Below are 17,513 nucleotides of genomic sequence, written 5' to 3'. Positions count from 1 at the left end.
ATTCTGTTCCACCATTGCTTTTTTGATAATTATTGATATAATTATTTTTATAACGAAACGTGAAGCGTTTGTTAAGATCCATTTCCTTTTTTTTTTTTAGGTGAGAAAAATATAAAATCACGTCAAGGATTACGCTGCAGTGTATGTTACAACGTATTTCCCACAAAATACAAGTTGGTGTGTCACACGAGGGTTCACACGGGAGAAAAGCCCTTTCAGTGCGAGATCTGCGGCAATAAATTCGGTCAGAAAGCGTATTTAGTCAACCACCAGAGAGTTCACACGGGACTGAAGCCCTTCGAGTGTCGAGACTGCGGCCAGAAATTCAGAGATTCTCCCTCCCTGAGAAAGCATCACCGCACTCACACCGGCGAGAAACCCTTCGAGTGCTCTGTCTGCTCGGCCAAGTTCAGTCGCAAGGAAAGCCTGAAGATTCACTTACGAAGTCACACGGGCGACAGACCCTTCGTCTGTAACGTGTGCGGAATGGCATTTATGAGCGGGTCTCACAGGAGAAGACACGAATTGCGGCACGTGAAAAAAGAAAAGTGAATTCCGAAAGATCCGAATTAAATACTGAATTAAAATTTTATAATGTTCATATTCCTCTGTGTTAAGAATTTCGAAATATTCTCCGCATTGTAACAGACTTGGCTTTGAAGAATACCAATGTAAGTACACGGAAAATAAGGTAGTACGTAATAAATATTTCCCCTTTTATCGTGCCACGTACTTAATCATCATCCTACGAAACACAATTTAAAATACGACGTAATAATTTAGGACAAATTCGTATTGGGAAACCCGTCAACTTTGATCTAGCGATCCAGAAGTTAGGTCGGCACCTCACTGATAACCAGAAAATTTCGGCTTCTACACACGGTAGTTTTTCTCTACGAGCGTCTTCGTTGCCGGATGAAGTATGAAGAAAATACAGCTTTTCTGGCGATTTTTGCACTTTTCGATTGCTTATATTTCGGCAACCGCGTTATATAAAATATTGAAATTTTGTATCCTACCCAAGAAAACAATTCACTTTCGAACAAGACATTCGGAATTACTCGTACTTCGATGTTCGGAGGACGGAGAGAGAGCTACCCCGAAAATCGGCAATTCTGATTTCCGTATAATATACTCAGTGGGGACTTTTAACAATAATCTACAGGACGAAGAGCGTAGCGCCATATTTGGTTTTCTTTACAATGATCTTATTAAGCTTCGTACAGATTTAGATTTAAAAGCGAGGTTGAGGCCGAAGTTTTAAACGCGAAAACGTGTACGTCGGACGTTCAGCGCCACTTTCCTGTAAGCCTAGAAGTTTGACAATGGTGTTTGCATAGTCAGTGGAATCATGCTCGACATTCCAAACACCATTGTCAAACTTCTAGATTTACGGGAAGGCGGCGCCGAACGTCCGACGTACACGTTTTCGCGTTTAAAACTTCGGCCTCAACTTCGCTAATACCGAGGAACGGCGAAATTAAAATATTCTGTGGCCTCACGTGATATAACCAGAGTCGATAAATACAATTAATCAATATTTTTAATTAATATGCATCAATGTCCTTAATTTAAACAAATTCTTTCAATCACCATAACAGTGTATTTCTATTAATAGGTCTTATCACAGTGGTGTATAAGATTACAGCAACACAGTCACACAGATTATAATTGTTTTATTTACAATTACAGGTAATTGTAAATAAAACAATTTTAATCTGTGTAACTGTGTTGCTGTAATCTTATACACCAGTGTGATAAGACCTATTAATAGAAATACACTGTTATGGTGATTGAAAGAATAATCAATATTTTTATTCAGGTACAGTGTACAGTACATACTCGGTACCGCGGAGCATTGCCGAGTTAACTTTCGGTAGAATCAAATTATTTTTCCATCGATAGTTGTAGTTAGAAGGCCTAAGGTATTTATTTAATTCGTCACTTATATAAGATTCTTCCTCGCCCACCTTTATTAGCTTAAAACTTTTTAGAAGAACTTGTTTTGTATATAAAGCTTTTATTTTATCAATTTTGGTCCGGTTATAAAAAGAAGTGACAGAAGAATCATAAGGTAACTTATATAATGCTCTTATAAAGTTATTTTGTATAACTCGCAACCTATTCGATACAAAAGAAGCCGTACCCCATACGGAAATACCATATCGAAGTTTGAGTTCCACGCAAGCGTGATATAAACTCATTATTCTTTTCAGTATTCCAATAAATCGAGATAAAGACAGTGTTAAATTATTTATATGATTATTCCATCGTAATTTATCATCAATTTCGATAGCTAAATATTTTACAGTATTAACTCTACCAATACGTTCGTTATTTATTCTTACTTGTATATCTTCTAAATTAACCTTTTTGTTTTTATTTGATAAACGAATATACATGTATTTTTTGTTTTATTTTCATTTACGCTTAAGTTATTATTTTCCATATACAGTAATACCCCGAATTTACGCGATAGGTGGAACCGAGCGATAACCGCGTAAGTCGGGGTATAATTTCGCAATTTGCTTAAACAACCTCTTCTTCTGGCTAATTAACTTTATTGTATGACTCGAAATAATTTTTGCCAAAAATGCCTTTCGCTTTTCTCGGTTTTCTTATTTGGTGTTATTATAGGAAAATATTTATTAATGAAAATCTGCAGGATATCCCGAAAGTAATCCGCCAATTGGTCAACAGAAAGATCTGCGGAATAATAATAATCCCAAGCGAAACAAGCTGACAATGCATTACGTAAAAGATGTATTGACGAATTATTTATTTTTCTACGTGTTTTTAGCGATTTACCACCCATTTCCGTTTCTTTCCTCGGGAGAAAGAAAACTATAGGTGTGTAGGCACCAACGTGGGCGATGGTCGATTGGCACTACAATCCTTTGTTTAGTCGTAAGTAGCGGAGCTCTTGTCGAACACACCTGAACTGTGTCGTGGCAGGTCGAATAAGCGCGGTCGTCTGACGAAACGCTCACGTCATCCACGGGAGGCCCTCTGGTGGCGACTGTAGGCGTTAGCGCCTCAGGTGTATGATCCGACAATAAGTCCCGATGAATTAAAAATTCCGACTCACTTATACTGGTTAACCCGAAGTCAATCGAGGAGTGAGTGTCTTTATCGAATCTGGTCGGTTGCCTCTTATCAGCCAAAAGTGGTAAATTTTCTGACAAACAAAAGTTTAACGAGTCACAAGTAGAAGAGTCTTTAAGTAAATCTATATTAAAATCGCCGATAATAAGTAATTTATAATTCCTTAATTTACTAATTTTAAAATGAATTATAGAATTTACTACATCGAAAAATAAACTAGTTTGAAGCCGGAGATCGGTAGAACTTTACTAATAGAAATTGTCATCACATCTATGTACTCTTTAGTAAATGTCAAATCAGGTATTACCTCGTAAACCAAATCCTTATTTATAAACAAAACTATACCTCCGTGTTGGCTTGGTTATCTTTCGATTTTTCCATATTAAAATTATTTATTTTAAACGGAGGGCGAGTTTCATTAGTCCACGTTTCACAAAAAGCCAGGAAACCAAAGTTACAATCGTAACCAGAAATGATGCGATTTATCTCCCGATATTTGTTTTTTAAGCATTTTACATTACTATAAAATATATAAAGTCCATCCCTTTCAAAATTAGTTATCTTATTACGTTTTAATAGAACTTCCATCGTGAAATAAACTCTCAATATACTCTAACGTAAACACTCGCGAAGGTGGAGAAGTTGCATTTAACTTTATGTAAATTATACCATTTTTGATCCAAGTATTTAGTATTTTCCCCTCCTTTAAAACTCTAGTTTTATAAAAAAGATTTCCGTCGTACGGTGTAAGATGATCATTTATATAAATTTTATATTCTTCATTAATTATATTACACGCACTAGAGGTAATTTTTAATTTATTCTCGTTAATTTTATCAATAATTTTTTGCTTGGTAGTAACATTAGCCAATTTCACTATAATCGGCTTTGACTCGCGCGACAATGAATTTCTTTCGCTCGGAAGAGACCTAGGCCTGCAGCAATTTACAATAGATCATTTATCAAATGTATTATCCACAAATGCCGTAACTTTATAAACAATATCGATTAAATTTTCATTTAGGAAACAAAGTAGGAAGTCCAACAATTTCTAAACTTGCTCATACAAAAAATACAATAATAAAACTACATACGCGATACAAAGTTTTAAAAAATGATTAATTAAATAGAATTACATGGTAAAATTTATTCTCCAATTCCGTAATTATATCGTCAAAATGAATTTTTCACACACTTCGCGTTCTGTCGACCGCAGCTAATGGAGTCCGTTAGTCATATTAGAGTCGGCAAATATACTGATCCTTGAGCTGTGCTCTATAATGTGTCGGGTAGCCGATAGCTGCCGCTAGAGTCGCATTACGGCGAGAAGTTGTTGGTTTATCTATTTGGTTAGTAGTTTTACCGTTTTCAAGCAATATTGTAACTTTTTTCTGCCGCTCAGTCAAAAAACATCTTATTCGTAATCACGTTTTTAATTTTATATCGTGTATAAAGAAAGAAAAAGTATATTTGGTTTATAAAAAAATTTGAAGGTGATAATTTGAAATTACAGATGAGAATGCGGTGTAAATAAATCGAAAGTAAAATTATTTTACATTTAATTTACTCACATTTTAAATAGAGATTTGTTTAAAACTTTATATTGTTTTACATTTATTTTTTATAATCGTGGTAAAAATTATACAATGTATATTTTTGAAGAGTCGTGGCATTTCGCGATTGACCCGTGCTGCGCGGTTGCCAGCGGCGGCCCTGCTTATAGAGAAATGAAGAAACGAGAGCGGGTCTGCCGCGTAAAATTTTAAAATGAGGGATTGTCGCGCGTCTCCGTTGTGGTTATTTATTTTTTTTTTGGTGAAAATGCCAATGGCCACCGGTCAAAAACGACTTATGGTAAACGATGGGAGTCTGCTAAGGGTTTGTGAAATACAAAATATTATCGCGGTTCGGTACCGAACCCGAATAATTGTCTGAAAATGTTTCTTCGGATAATATGCTTTTCGATTATTCCGGGCAACGCAAAATTGTAATTAACGCTTTCGGTATATTGTACTATACGTTAACGAATCATCGAATTTATTCAGTTTTTTTAGTCAAAATGAGCAGAAGTAACCCTTTTTACCCCTGCGGGGCTTAATGGCAGGCGCTGCATTCCTCCAAATTATCGCGCATCCGTTCGGGACACGGGTGGGCCGGGGTGGATATGCGCGGTGGAGGATGCGATAAGAGTTGGAATCTATAAAAATAGCGCCACCTAGTTTATGGACGATCCCTAAGGATAGGCGACCAGAGACGAGACGTCGCTCTTTAATGAAAGTAAACGAGTAGGAAGGAGTCCCGATGGATACCAAAGGTCTAACTTCTGGGCTACGGAAAATATAACTTCGTCAATTCCCGAATCGCCATAGATTTCCGGAAAAGACCCGACGATTTTATATCGGCGGCCCGATGGTTCTGGCGGTAAAGCCCGGGAAATTTTCGGACTGTCGTATTCTTTACTTCGGCAGAAGGTATTCGGTCGTTTGGCAATTTTTTCCATCCGGCGAGCGCTAAGAGGCCTAAGGTTTAAGCGGAAGTATACGGAAAAAGGCCCACCGGTGGCCGAGTGGACGAAAAGGCCGAACACCGGTAGTCGGTGAAGGGTTGGCCCGGCCAAGAGGAGTTTTTCGGGTTTTCTTCGGGTTAGTAATACCTAAATAGGGGTGGGGTTTCCGTAAAAGAGCTCCCGGGAGGCATTCCCCTCCGCCGACGGCCCGCGCATCGCGTTCCGTAGACCAATAAAATAAAATAAACATACGCTAGTTAGTCGCTAGTTTAGTTTCGCATTAATTTAATTTGGGCGCCAAACTCACAAAGCGGGATTTAGGATTTATCTGTAGTCTTTGGTATTTGAAGTAAGTTTGAGGCTGAAAAACAATAAATTTCGAGACACGTGCGGGAACCGTTCCCTTTTAAATCGTGTAAAATCGAGCGTCGCATTTGCAATATTTATATTCTATACGCTTTTTATTTGATATTTAATCCAATATTTATGTACAAACTCTTAAAAATATTTAGAGCGTTTGGCTAGGGACCGGGACCGGAAAATTCTTCGGAATAATTTTTCGTCTAGTTTTTAAAATTGTGGACGGAAGGCGTCGCCCCGATCGATCAGTAGTGTTTACATTTTGCGCGAGAGGCGGCTAGTCCGCGGAACGGAAGCAATTTAACCTTGGCTTCTAGGTATAAGGAAGAGCGGTAATTCGGAGGATGCCTCGTCCCTGAGATTATATGAAGGTTTACGATTCGTTTCGATCCCGTCCGATGGTCGAGAAGAACGGAACGAAGATGCCCAAAAGACTGAAGAAGTGGGAAGTGTTTCCCGGAAGGAACAAGTTCTGTTTCGACGGAAGGATCATGATGGCCAAACACACGGGAGTCTTCTACTTCGCCCNACGTATTTTACACAACAATTTCAACTTTGTGATATTGATATATTATTATTATAAATTTGATATTACTTAACTGCACAACACACTGGGATGAATATAAAAAGTGCGACTCACATTAACCGATTAACCTGTGTTATTACAATTAACATTTGCACAGAAGGGGTTACGGAAACGTTTGCAAATGTTAATCCTAATAACGCCGGTTAGTTGGTTAATGGGAGTCGCACTTTTTAAATTTGATATTATTAGCAAATTCTCCGACACCTTATTTGCTAAAAAATTTTAATCTTTTGTGAATGTTTTCGACCTGTGCTGCAAATCGTCCTCGAGTGTAAGCTATGCGTTGTTGTTATAAATTAAACCTGGTCGAAAACATTCTTGTAAGATTAGTCTTTCTTGGCAAATAAGGTGTCAGAGAATTTGCTATTTTTGCGTGAAGGGTTATTTCTGATATTTGATATTGCTTTAGATATTAATATCAAATTTAAATATTGTAGAGTATTGAATGTTTCTTTAATTATTATTTTTGACATTAGATACAACACTAATACTTTAGAGCAGCAGTTCTTAACCTGGGATGTGTGCACTCCTGGGGGTGTGAGAGAGCATTTCCAGGGGTGTGAGAGAAATTTCAAAAATTTAAAAAAAAAAAAATATGAATGAGGCGACCGTGTTCTCTACAAACTGTAGTACCCAGCTGCACGGCACCCCCCACTTCTACACTCTCTACTCTACAGTCTCTCAGCACATAACGCTTGTCATCAGTCATCAGTATATGCAATTAATATAGTCACATTATCAGTGCAGTACAGAAACTAGTTGAGACATGTTTGCATACCTTGAATACAGCACTTTTTGCACATCAAAACAAGAGCCAGAAATTGCTTAAATGCATCTGATGACTTACGCCTGGCTCTTTCAAAAAAAAGATCCTCGTTTTAATAGAATTATTACGAATAAACAACAACAACCTAGCCATTAAAATTTAAATATTGCTTTTTATGTCATACAGTAATATATATTGTAATAAACATTGCATTTGTCTATGCAATAAATGTTTTTTCTTAAATAAATATACACACATTTTTTCAGGGGGTGCAAGAGCTTATTTTCAGATTCGCCGACTTGGCTACCGGAAGAATTAACGGTGACGATACGCGGTTACGACTTCCGTTATCGAAGTTAAAAGTCTTTCGTAATCGTTCTCCCGTAACCGCGTGGGTTAGACGTTTAAAGTCCGGGAAATCTCTGGGGCAGAAAATCTCCTCGGATTTCCCGGTCCATAAATGCGTTTGCTAGTTGCCTGGGAAACGAACCACGTTGTCTGCCGGATCTCTTTCACCGCCTCTCCGGACGGACCGGCTGCGGCGGGGGACTGTCCCCGGAGCTCCGCCGGACGGTTTCGTCGACCCCGCTTTTCTGCCGGACGTTTCGCCAACGGCGGTTCTCGGTTCCGGGAGGTCCCTCGTCGACGACGGCCTTCCCTTCCGTCGTCCGCCGGGTCCGTTCGGCCCGTATTCGCGTTCCTGACCCGGACGGATTTGATCGGGGGATTTGTTTGCGATTTACTTGAGCGATAGTGACGACGAAAGCCTTGCCGAAAGTAAAAGCTCTGGAGATCCCTTAGCCTCGGCATTGTCGAATGCTAATGCTATTTCTGTATCGATTTTGTATCGGAACGAAACGACAATTTTTACGAAAGATATCCGTGCTCTCCGAAAATGTGATGTGGATGTTTTCTATTAAATCATTCAACCTGGACAGTTAAAACTTTTCTTGTTGTTTACTTTAATTTTTTTATTTCCTTGTATCAATTATTATATTAAGAACAATAGTTAATTAATTGATTGATTGTTGTTAACATAATCATTTTGTTTGTTATCAATCAATTCATATGAAGAAACAAGCCATTTATTTAGCTTAATAACTATTAAAATTTATAGTGTTAAATTAAGAATTTTTAATTGCATTTGCAACTTGTTATTAGCATTCTGTTCCAAATGCAACAATAGAGTATATTTGTTTATTAGTATTACAAAAAAAAAAAATTAAACAAACCCAAGAGGGTTAACTCTTGGGTTTGTTTAATTTTTTTTTTTTGTAATTTACGTATTTTACACAACAATTTCAACTTTGTGATATTGATATATTATTATTATAAATTTGATATTACTTAACTGCACAACACACTGGGATGAATATAAAAAGTGCNATTCACACCACACCACATACGGAACATCTAAGATGGATAGAGGCAATGTCTATATATAAAGCGGCCCGAAACAACAGGTGCATTAATAATAAGGAGGAATTATCTCTATCCCTAGCGTGGGAAATGCTTATACAGGACAGAGAAAATATTCTATAAAAAGAAAAATGTTTACATCGGTAAAATACGCATGCGTATTGATGACGACAGCGGCAGAATTCATCGTATTAGTTGATCGTTTCTCATTCAAATTTGGATTCCATCGAATGTTTTTTGAGTATTTAAGTTTTTTCACCTGAAGAAGAACCTAAGTGGGTTCGAAAACGTTTGTGGGAACTTTTTAACCGGATTTTTGTATTTAATTTCGCACCGTAAAGGTTTGTGGTTGATTAATTTTGTGTTTATAGAAATTTATATTGTTTGAATCTTCTGTTATTTTTAAATAATATGCTGTGTTTCAGATCTAATCAAGAGTCATTTTCAGGATAAATATACATAGAAATATATTAAACCTAGATTTTGATAAGTTTATTTTTTAATTGGTGTTTATTTTCTCGGATTAGACTTTAAGATGCAATATAAATGTGTTAATAGAGTGAATAATTTTGTTGTGTGTATGGTGAAGTGACATTTGTATCTCAGAAATGTGAAATTACTTTATTTATAAAAACAGCCTATTACATTATTTTGGTTGTAAAATAGGAGACTAGGAGAAACTCTGAGCAGGTCATATTTGCTGTAATTCATGTTCATTAAATCTCCATGGTTGATTAAATAATAAAGTATAGTCAATGCTTTTCATCATTCCCATGATATGGGATCTAGCAGATTATTTCTTGTAAGTGATTATTTCTTTCTCAACATGGAATGTTGAGAAAGAATTAATCCTGATTTTACACCAGGATCAACTTTGTCTAGTGAACCATGTAAAATTGCACGAAATGAACTGAATAATTTAATTTGTAATCTGGAGTTGCACAAAACAAGGCTGAACTTCTTGCTTGTAGGCTTCAATCATGGAGCCTCCTGGAGGAAAACATGAAAGTGTGTGTGTATAGAAACTAACAAAAAGACTTAACTCCATTTTTTGAATGGATAACTTGTTACCTACATTGATGTAAATGGTCTGACGACATTTAAAATTTATCTTGTATACTAGTACAATATCAATTAACAGGAGTTTTTATACTGGATTTATGGATGCAGAAACTTAGTTTTACAGATCAGAAGTAATATCTTTTATTTATGACTGATGACATCTTTGATAATGGAGACTTTTCATAGACTCATGTATGTTAAGTTTGAAACAGATTTACTTTAGAGTGGAAATTCATTACTGTCTGTTCCTATAGGTCATGCTGTACATATGAAGGAGAACTATGAAAATGTTAAATTGCTTCTTGAAAAAAATTAAATACGAAGACAGATATGGCAGATATGTAGAGATCCGAAAGTTATTGCTAGCTTACTTGGAATGCAGTTAGAATATACCAAATATTGCTGTTTTCTCTGTGAATGAGATTACTGTCTTTATACTGAATAAGAAAAAGTGATGGAGCCTGGAAACAAGAATATTCAATATACTCCCTTAGTTGTCCATTATAAAATCACACTGCCACCTCTATGTATTAAACTTGGACTGATGAAAAATTTTGTGAAAGCAATGAATCAAGAAGGAGAAGCTTCCAAGTATGTAGAGAGAAAATTTCCTCATCTGTGTGATGCTAAGATCAAGGAAAGAATCTTTGTTGGCCCACAGATTTGTGAACTGTTTAAGGATGAAACCTTAAATAAATTTATTCAAGGAGGTGAGAAAGCAGCTTGGGAAGCTTTCAGATCTGTTGTTGACAACTTCTTGGGTAATCAAATAGCAGAAAATTATGATGTAGCTATTAAAGAATTTCTGACAACATACCAAGAATTAGGTTGCACTATGTCACTTAAAATACACTTTCTACATTCCCATCTTGACTTCTTCCCAAGCAATTGTGGTGCATTGAAAGAGGAATGTGGACGGTGCTTCCACGAAGACATTTTAGTAGATATCAGAACAAGTGGAATGCATCTGTGCTTGCTGCCTGTTGTTGGAATGTGACAAGAGATGCCCCAGAAGTAATCTACAGATGAAAAACAAAAAGATGAAAATGCTCAAGTAAATAGATTAGAGTGCCATATAATCTTGAAACCAAGATCTAATTAAAAGTGTTCTGATGTCATATTCTAGTTTCTCACCTCTTTTTGGTTGGAAATGATGTTTTGATAAGGGAAAGAGAGAACTTTTATTTTTTGTTGATTAGTGTTATTAATATTAAAACTTGGCACCAGAATCACCAGTGAATTGTCTAATGTTTTTAATAATAACAAATTTTTTCACTTCTTTGTGTTGGAAATGTCAAAGTAAAAACATCATCATCATCTTTCTTTTCTTTTCTTTTCTTTAAAAAAAAATCTGTTTGTTATCTAATTCACAATTTTTTAACATCAAGTGACTGAATTACTAATGTTTTTCACAGTAACTAGATTGATCATAGGAGATCTACATTATTTCTGTTGTGTTCCCAAATCATTTGCTTTTCCATATTATTCAATTTATAGTTTGTAACCTGTGGATAGTATTCAAAACTAGGATTTTTAGCAGTCATTTTCACTTGAAATGAACACAAGAATGAATGATATGCTTGTCTCATATTGAAAATCTTAAGCACGATTTTACACTTTTAGCAAAGCTTACGATTTGAAAATTTGTTTTGAGATCTTAGACAATAGCTACCCAATGGAAAAGTGGATTTGCAGCCACTTTTTCATTGAATTGTCTTCAAATGAGTTCATAGCTGCTGCAACTTTCAATAAAGTTAATCAAAAATCTAAGTATCTTCCTTGCACTTGTCTTCTGCATGCTTGTTTTCTAATTATATTTGATTCATTTCATTTAGTATGAATATGAACCTTATTCTCATATTTGAATACAAGTATAAATATGAACGATTTGAGATCATCTCAAAGCAGATGCACATAACATGACTTTGTCATTCTCCTATCTATTTTGTCAAGTGAAAAAGTGACTTTGCTAAAAGTTCCTAATAATTGAAAATGTTAGTCATTAAAATTTATTGCTGCTGTTTAAAGGTTGTGTGAGAGTCAATGTTAACTTATAAAAATAAAAAATAACATCTGTGGGAAAATATATTGTTGGATAGCATATACAGTGCCTGTTTGTCTCCATGCCTGATCATATAGATCAAGCATGGAGACATACAGGCATTGATCTATGTAGGCTTTTTTTTTCGACCTCCAATGGTCTCGGTTTGCAGCTGGAGACATGCCACTCCTGCCTAAGTCCCAGCTGCCCCTCTTACCAGAGGGAACTAGCTGTGGTCCAGTCTTGTGATGTTGGCCTGAAACAAAAAGGAATTGATGGAACATGGTAAAGTAGGTCTTTGAGCTAACACTCAGTGTTTAATCTGGCAGGGCTAACTTAGAGCCCCTCTGCCTGTTTTATAGTAAAAGTGGGACCTTCGGGCCCCACCAATCTCATGGCCAATGTAGGTGAGACTATTTGAGGGCTAGGCAAGGGTGATGGCTAGAATCCACCTGGCCCGCAACAGAAGCACAATGCTCGTGAAACTTAAAGAATTTGTTATGAGAACATAGTTAAGAGGTCTCGGCTATATGCCGGACGGGCCCCGTTTTGGCAGGGGCACCTCTGTCCGAAAAAGTCAAGCATCATTCAGTTCTTGGTTGTGTGTGTATAAACAGCTTAAAGCTGTGAAAACTGTATGTAAGTGTTAGAGGGTTGGACTCTAGCGAGGAAGGCAAGGAAGGTTGGTCCCCATTGGGTTTGCACTTCCAGAGCCTGAGCAATTTTCTTGGGTTCAACTTTTTCTGTCCAAGTCACCTCAGTGATTACTGGGTGCCCAACAAACCGATGATTAAAATACAGTCTCTTAGTACTCTGTAGTGCCATTTGGCAGGGCAGAGGCTGTTTACTTTGAGTTTGTTATATGAGGTCTGATGATCTATAAAAAAAAAAGACAAGTGTAAATAACAAAATGAATTTATTACCAAAAGTTAGGTACAAACATGGTTACTTTTCGACATAAACACTGAAGATTGAGACATTTGTCATATCTGTGGACGAGCTTTGAAATCCTTTCTTCATAGAATGTTGCCGCCAGTGGATTGAGATGGGCCCTAACGTTGTTTTGGAGATCGTCATTAGTCTCAAATCTCTGCCCTCGTAGCCACATTTTCAGTTCAGGAAAGAGATGGAATTCTTTACACATTAAAAAGCTCCAAGCTGGGTGGAAGTCTTCACCACTTTTAAACACCCAGTGTATAGCCCCAATTTAGCGCCGAGTGACTTTCACCTCTTTCCCAAACAGAAAAAGTGGCTAGGAGGGCAGAGGTTAGAGACTAATGACGATTTTCAAAACAACGTTAGGGCCATCTCAAGTCACTGGTGGCAACATTCTCTGAAGAGGGGATGGAAAAGCTTCTCCGCAGATATGACAAATGCCTCAATCTTTATGGTGATTATGTCGAAAAGTAACCATGTGTGTACCTAACTTTTGGTAATAAATTAATTTTGTTATTTACACATGTCTTTTTTACGGACCATCGGAGGTTGAAAGAAAACCACCCTCGTATATGATCAGGCATAGAGGTATATAGCTGCTATTAACAGCAAGACAACCTTTTTTATTTTAGCAAGTATATTAACAGTTGAGACAAGTATTTTTAGGTAGATTGACAGCCCGTATTTCAGACAAATTGCAGCATACAAATGCATTTTATTTTGGAACATTCATTCTATAATGCTTGAACAAGATTCACAATTATCAAGTTTAAATAAGAAGATTGAAAATATTGGAGAAATGACTACTACAGAATATATGGATCTGATAAAAATCATCCATGGTGATGTAAATAAAATGGATTACATTTTGGTAGATAACAAGTTATTTGTAGAAGAGACAACTAATGATATTTGTGCTGATATTTTATTTCTTCAGTTGAAAGATATCCTTATTGAGATATATGAAGAAGAACAAGTTCAAATCATGATGACAAACAAAGCAAAGCCAAAAATTACAATGATGCTGTAAAATATATTGAAGAAATTCAAAAATTTCTTTTGAATAGAGGGGACATGATGGACTTTCATTAGTAAATTGAAATTTCATATTTGAAAGACATACTTGTAAAGCATGAAATATGAAGCAAACTCTTCTGTCCAATTATTTTAAATAAATTTACTTACATTTGGGAACTTTGTTTAGTTTTAAAATCAAGACAAGCTAAAACTTTGAATGTTTTTGAGTTATTCATTCAACAAGAACTGTAGTACAGTAGTAATAAAAAATAAGTTTAGAATGGTTATGACAAAACAGCATTTGTGGTGAAAGTTCAAAGGTCAAAAGCAATTTGCTAGCCACTTTAAAATATGGGAAGATATAATCTATCTCATAAACAAAGCATTGACAAATATATCACACTAGTGTGTGATATATATGGGAAGATATTTGGTATTCTCACATTTATGACCTTAACAGTTTTATGGTGACTTAGATGTAATTTTTAATAAACCATTTATTGAAAAAAGAGCAAAAATGTTTGAAAAATTACACCTACTTGAAAATTAAAAAGCAGACAAATCATTATATCAATTTTTATTGGTCACTTATACCAAAAATGATGTTATAAATGCACAAATACCAAATACATTTTCCACTGCTTGAAGTGGCTAGCAAATCATCTTCATAACTTGACATTCAAACTCACTTCCTAAACTGACTTTTGTTCTTTTGTTCACTCTTCTATTCATAATAACATTTTCATATATTTTTTTTTTTATTACTTCTGCTCATGTCATTTTTCAATGAATTAATAGTTATTCAACAGTTATGTTTTGTCATTTTTATGTTCTGTTTAAAATATCCTGTCTAATCTGTTTGCACTAAATATAATTCAGTAAAAACAAGATTTTTTACAGCTGAAAAAATGAATNAAAGAACAACTAGACAAATATAGCTTCAATCAAAAGTGAAAAGTTGGAAGTGTATGGATATCACTTATTGAGAAGAAGAAATAAGATGGTAATCAATTATATTCAAGTTTGCGGAGTAATATGAACAGTGAAATGCCTCTAGTGAGCAGTCAAGATTTTTTTGAATTTAGCTTGCTCTAAATCTTTTTACTAAAAAGGAAGTTTTGAGCAAGCTAAATTTGAAAGGAATTATGTTAAATAAATACAATAAAAAGTAAATTACCACACCAGGAAATACTTAATTTAATGACNCAGTCAAGATTTTTTTGAATTTAGCTTGCTCTAAATCTTTTTACTAAAAAGGAAGTTTTGAGCAAGCTAAATTTGAAAGGAATTATGTTAAATAAATACAATAAAAAGTAAATTACCACACCAGGAAATACTTAATTTAATGACACACACAGAACCAATAACCAGTGTGAAGAAAACAAAAAACTATTCGAACTGGTCTCTGTTACCGTTAACCCCTATTTAAGATCATTGTATGCAAAAATTGCCAAGAAGGGTGCTGTTTGTATAGCCTTCAGGAGGTGCCCATCTATTTTCAACATACTTTATAATGGAAAGGTCTCTCCCAACTCTATTAGACTTCCTGGTGTGTACAGTGTCCTATCAGTGACACCAGATGAGATAGGGACCTTTCTCTATATTGGGTCCACTAAACATTTTATGAGAACCAGATACAAGAACATGTCTTGGACATACAGTATGCTAAAACTTCCACAGCCCTCTCTACCTATACAGTAGATCTGGAAACTGGACTTCATGTGGGCCAAACTCCTCTTCACCACACGAAGCAGCTCATACGGTTGGAGGCCATGGAAATCTTTAAAGCTAATTTTACATCATGCTTTATAAATTTTAAGAAGTGATGTTGTCGATGGCCTGGTAAGTGTTACTTGATATGACAGTATCATCATTGGTTGAATCTTCATTACAGACAGTATAATGCATGTGCAGCTTTAAATTTTTATACTCATACTTTGAATTCTGGTTCAAATTTATCTTTCTTTCAAAAAAGTTTTTATATTCTGAACGATGTTCCATCTAGTAACCATTATAGTGACTGAAGAACTCAGAAGTTGGAAAACATTTGTCTTGGGATAGTTTTTTGTTTTCTTCACACCAGTTATTGGTTCTTTGTGCATCATTACAATAAAAAGATTAAACTAGAGATTTCTGTTAAGGAAATAGAAAAGGAACTGAATAAGATAATAGAATATTTGAATTTTATAACTGTTTAGCAACAAGATTAAAATTACACTGATCAACATGAAAATCTTTTCAAGTTTAAAATAGTCAATTCTTATTAGTTTTGATGCAAGAAACATTTTCAGGGGGTGCAAGAGCTTATTTTCAGATTCAACGGGGTGCTGACCACTAAAAAGGTTAAGAACTGCTGCTTTAGAGAAACTATTATATGTCTTTTATATCATAATCTTAATTGGAAGAACTTGAAAAAACATAAACTGTACAAAATATTGTATAAGTGTGTAATGAGGATGAGATTCATACTGTTGAATATGGATTAGTTTCATTCCTTAGGAATAATTATTTATAAACAGTTTTTTGAACTAAGTTATGTTTGTCCAAAGTTGGAATCAGAATTGCATTTTATAACATCCTTATTTTTACATATAGAATTTGTTACCTTTGAGCTGGCTCAATTGCTTAAGCAAAATAAATCACAATGAATTTATCTACAAATGTGGCAGTAAATTAATTTATTGTTCAGTATACTTACAAAACTAACAAGAAATTTGGCTGGCATAGAAATAAAGTTTGGTACTTTTATAATTGATGTTTTATTTGATGGTTGCTGTAAAATCGTCAAGTTAATATTGTGTAATATAATACAACAAAGTTTATTATTAGAAAATGTTTACCATAGTCCTTTTACAATGTTTCTCAAAAAACTAAAGACAACAATAATAATTACTTGAACAAAATTTTCAAATAAATAAGAAGTTTCTCTGTAGTTTGTAAGTAGGGCAGAGTCCTCCAAAGAAAAAGAAAAATAACACTAGAAAATTTTCCGAATATCATTTTCTAATTAAAATTCATCTTTTTATTTATATTGTGTCATGTTTTCTATTTCTATATTACCCATGAATTAGCTGTCACATAAGGTGGGAATTTTATTGAATTGGCATTAAAAATTTTTTTACTTGTTTAACTCAGCTTTTCCAAGATTAAATTTTGAGTGCACCACTGGAGTAGAGTATGGGTATCCTCGCTTAATGCAGTTTCACTTAATTTGCAGGATTTGATTAATGTGTGAAATTAATTCTGGCAATTCCTTTATATAAATTTTGCAGCTTTACCGACTGTCTTTACTTAACGTGGATACTATTTTTTGATTAATGTGATTTTGATATATGCAGTAGGATCGAGGGATTAATTAACTATGTTAGTCAAGAGATATCTGTATATATATAGTAGCGATGAAGTTGTCAAGAGTGTAAAAGTAGATTTGGGGAATGGTAACAACATTGTTATTGAAGGAGTTAACTAAGCACAGTTAGAGTAGAATTAACTGATCATCATTGAATCTGAAACAAGAGAATAGTTGATTACTAGAGTCATGCTTTACAATGTCATAACTTGAGAGAGAAAGAACAACTAGACAAATATAGCTTCAATCAAAAGTGAAAAGTTGGAAGTGTATGGATATCACTTATTGAGAAGAAGAAATAAGATGGTAATCAATTATATTCAAGTTTGCGGAGTAATATGAACAGTGAAATGCCTCTAGTGAGCA

General features: G+C 35.0%; 1 protein-coding gene across 1 annotated transcript in view; it reads left to right on the top strand.

Moving 5' to 3' along the window:
- LOC111615660 (zinc finger protein OZF-like) overlaps nucleotides 1-778 on the top strand; it is a 2,731-nt gene extending 1,953 nt beyond the window's left edge. Inside the window, exon 2 of the mRNA XM_023357093.1 lies at nucleotides 77-778. Coding sequence (XP_023212861.1) covers nucleotides 77-552 — 476 coding nt within the window. The 3' untranslated portion in view covers nucleotides 553-778. The remainder of the gene's footprint in view (nucleotides 1-76) is intronic.
- The last annotated feature ends 16,735 nt before the right edge of the window (nucleotides 779-17,513 follow it).

This window comes from Centruroides sculpturatus, unplaced genomic scaffold, assembly GCF_000671375.1.
Source record: "Centruroides sculpturatus isolate CEXI.00-Female unplaced genomic scaffold, Cexi_2.0 scaffold2506, whole genome shotgun sequence".
NCBI lineage: Eukaryota > Metazoa > Arthropoda > Arachnida > Scorpiones > Buthidae > Centruroides > Centruroides sculpturatus.
This window is presented reverse-complemented; position numbering and strand designations above follow the sequence as displayed.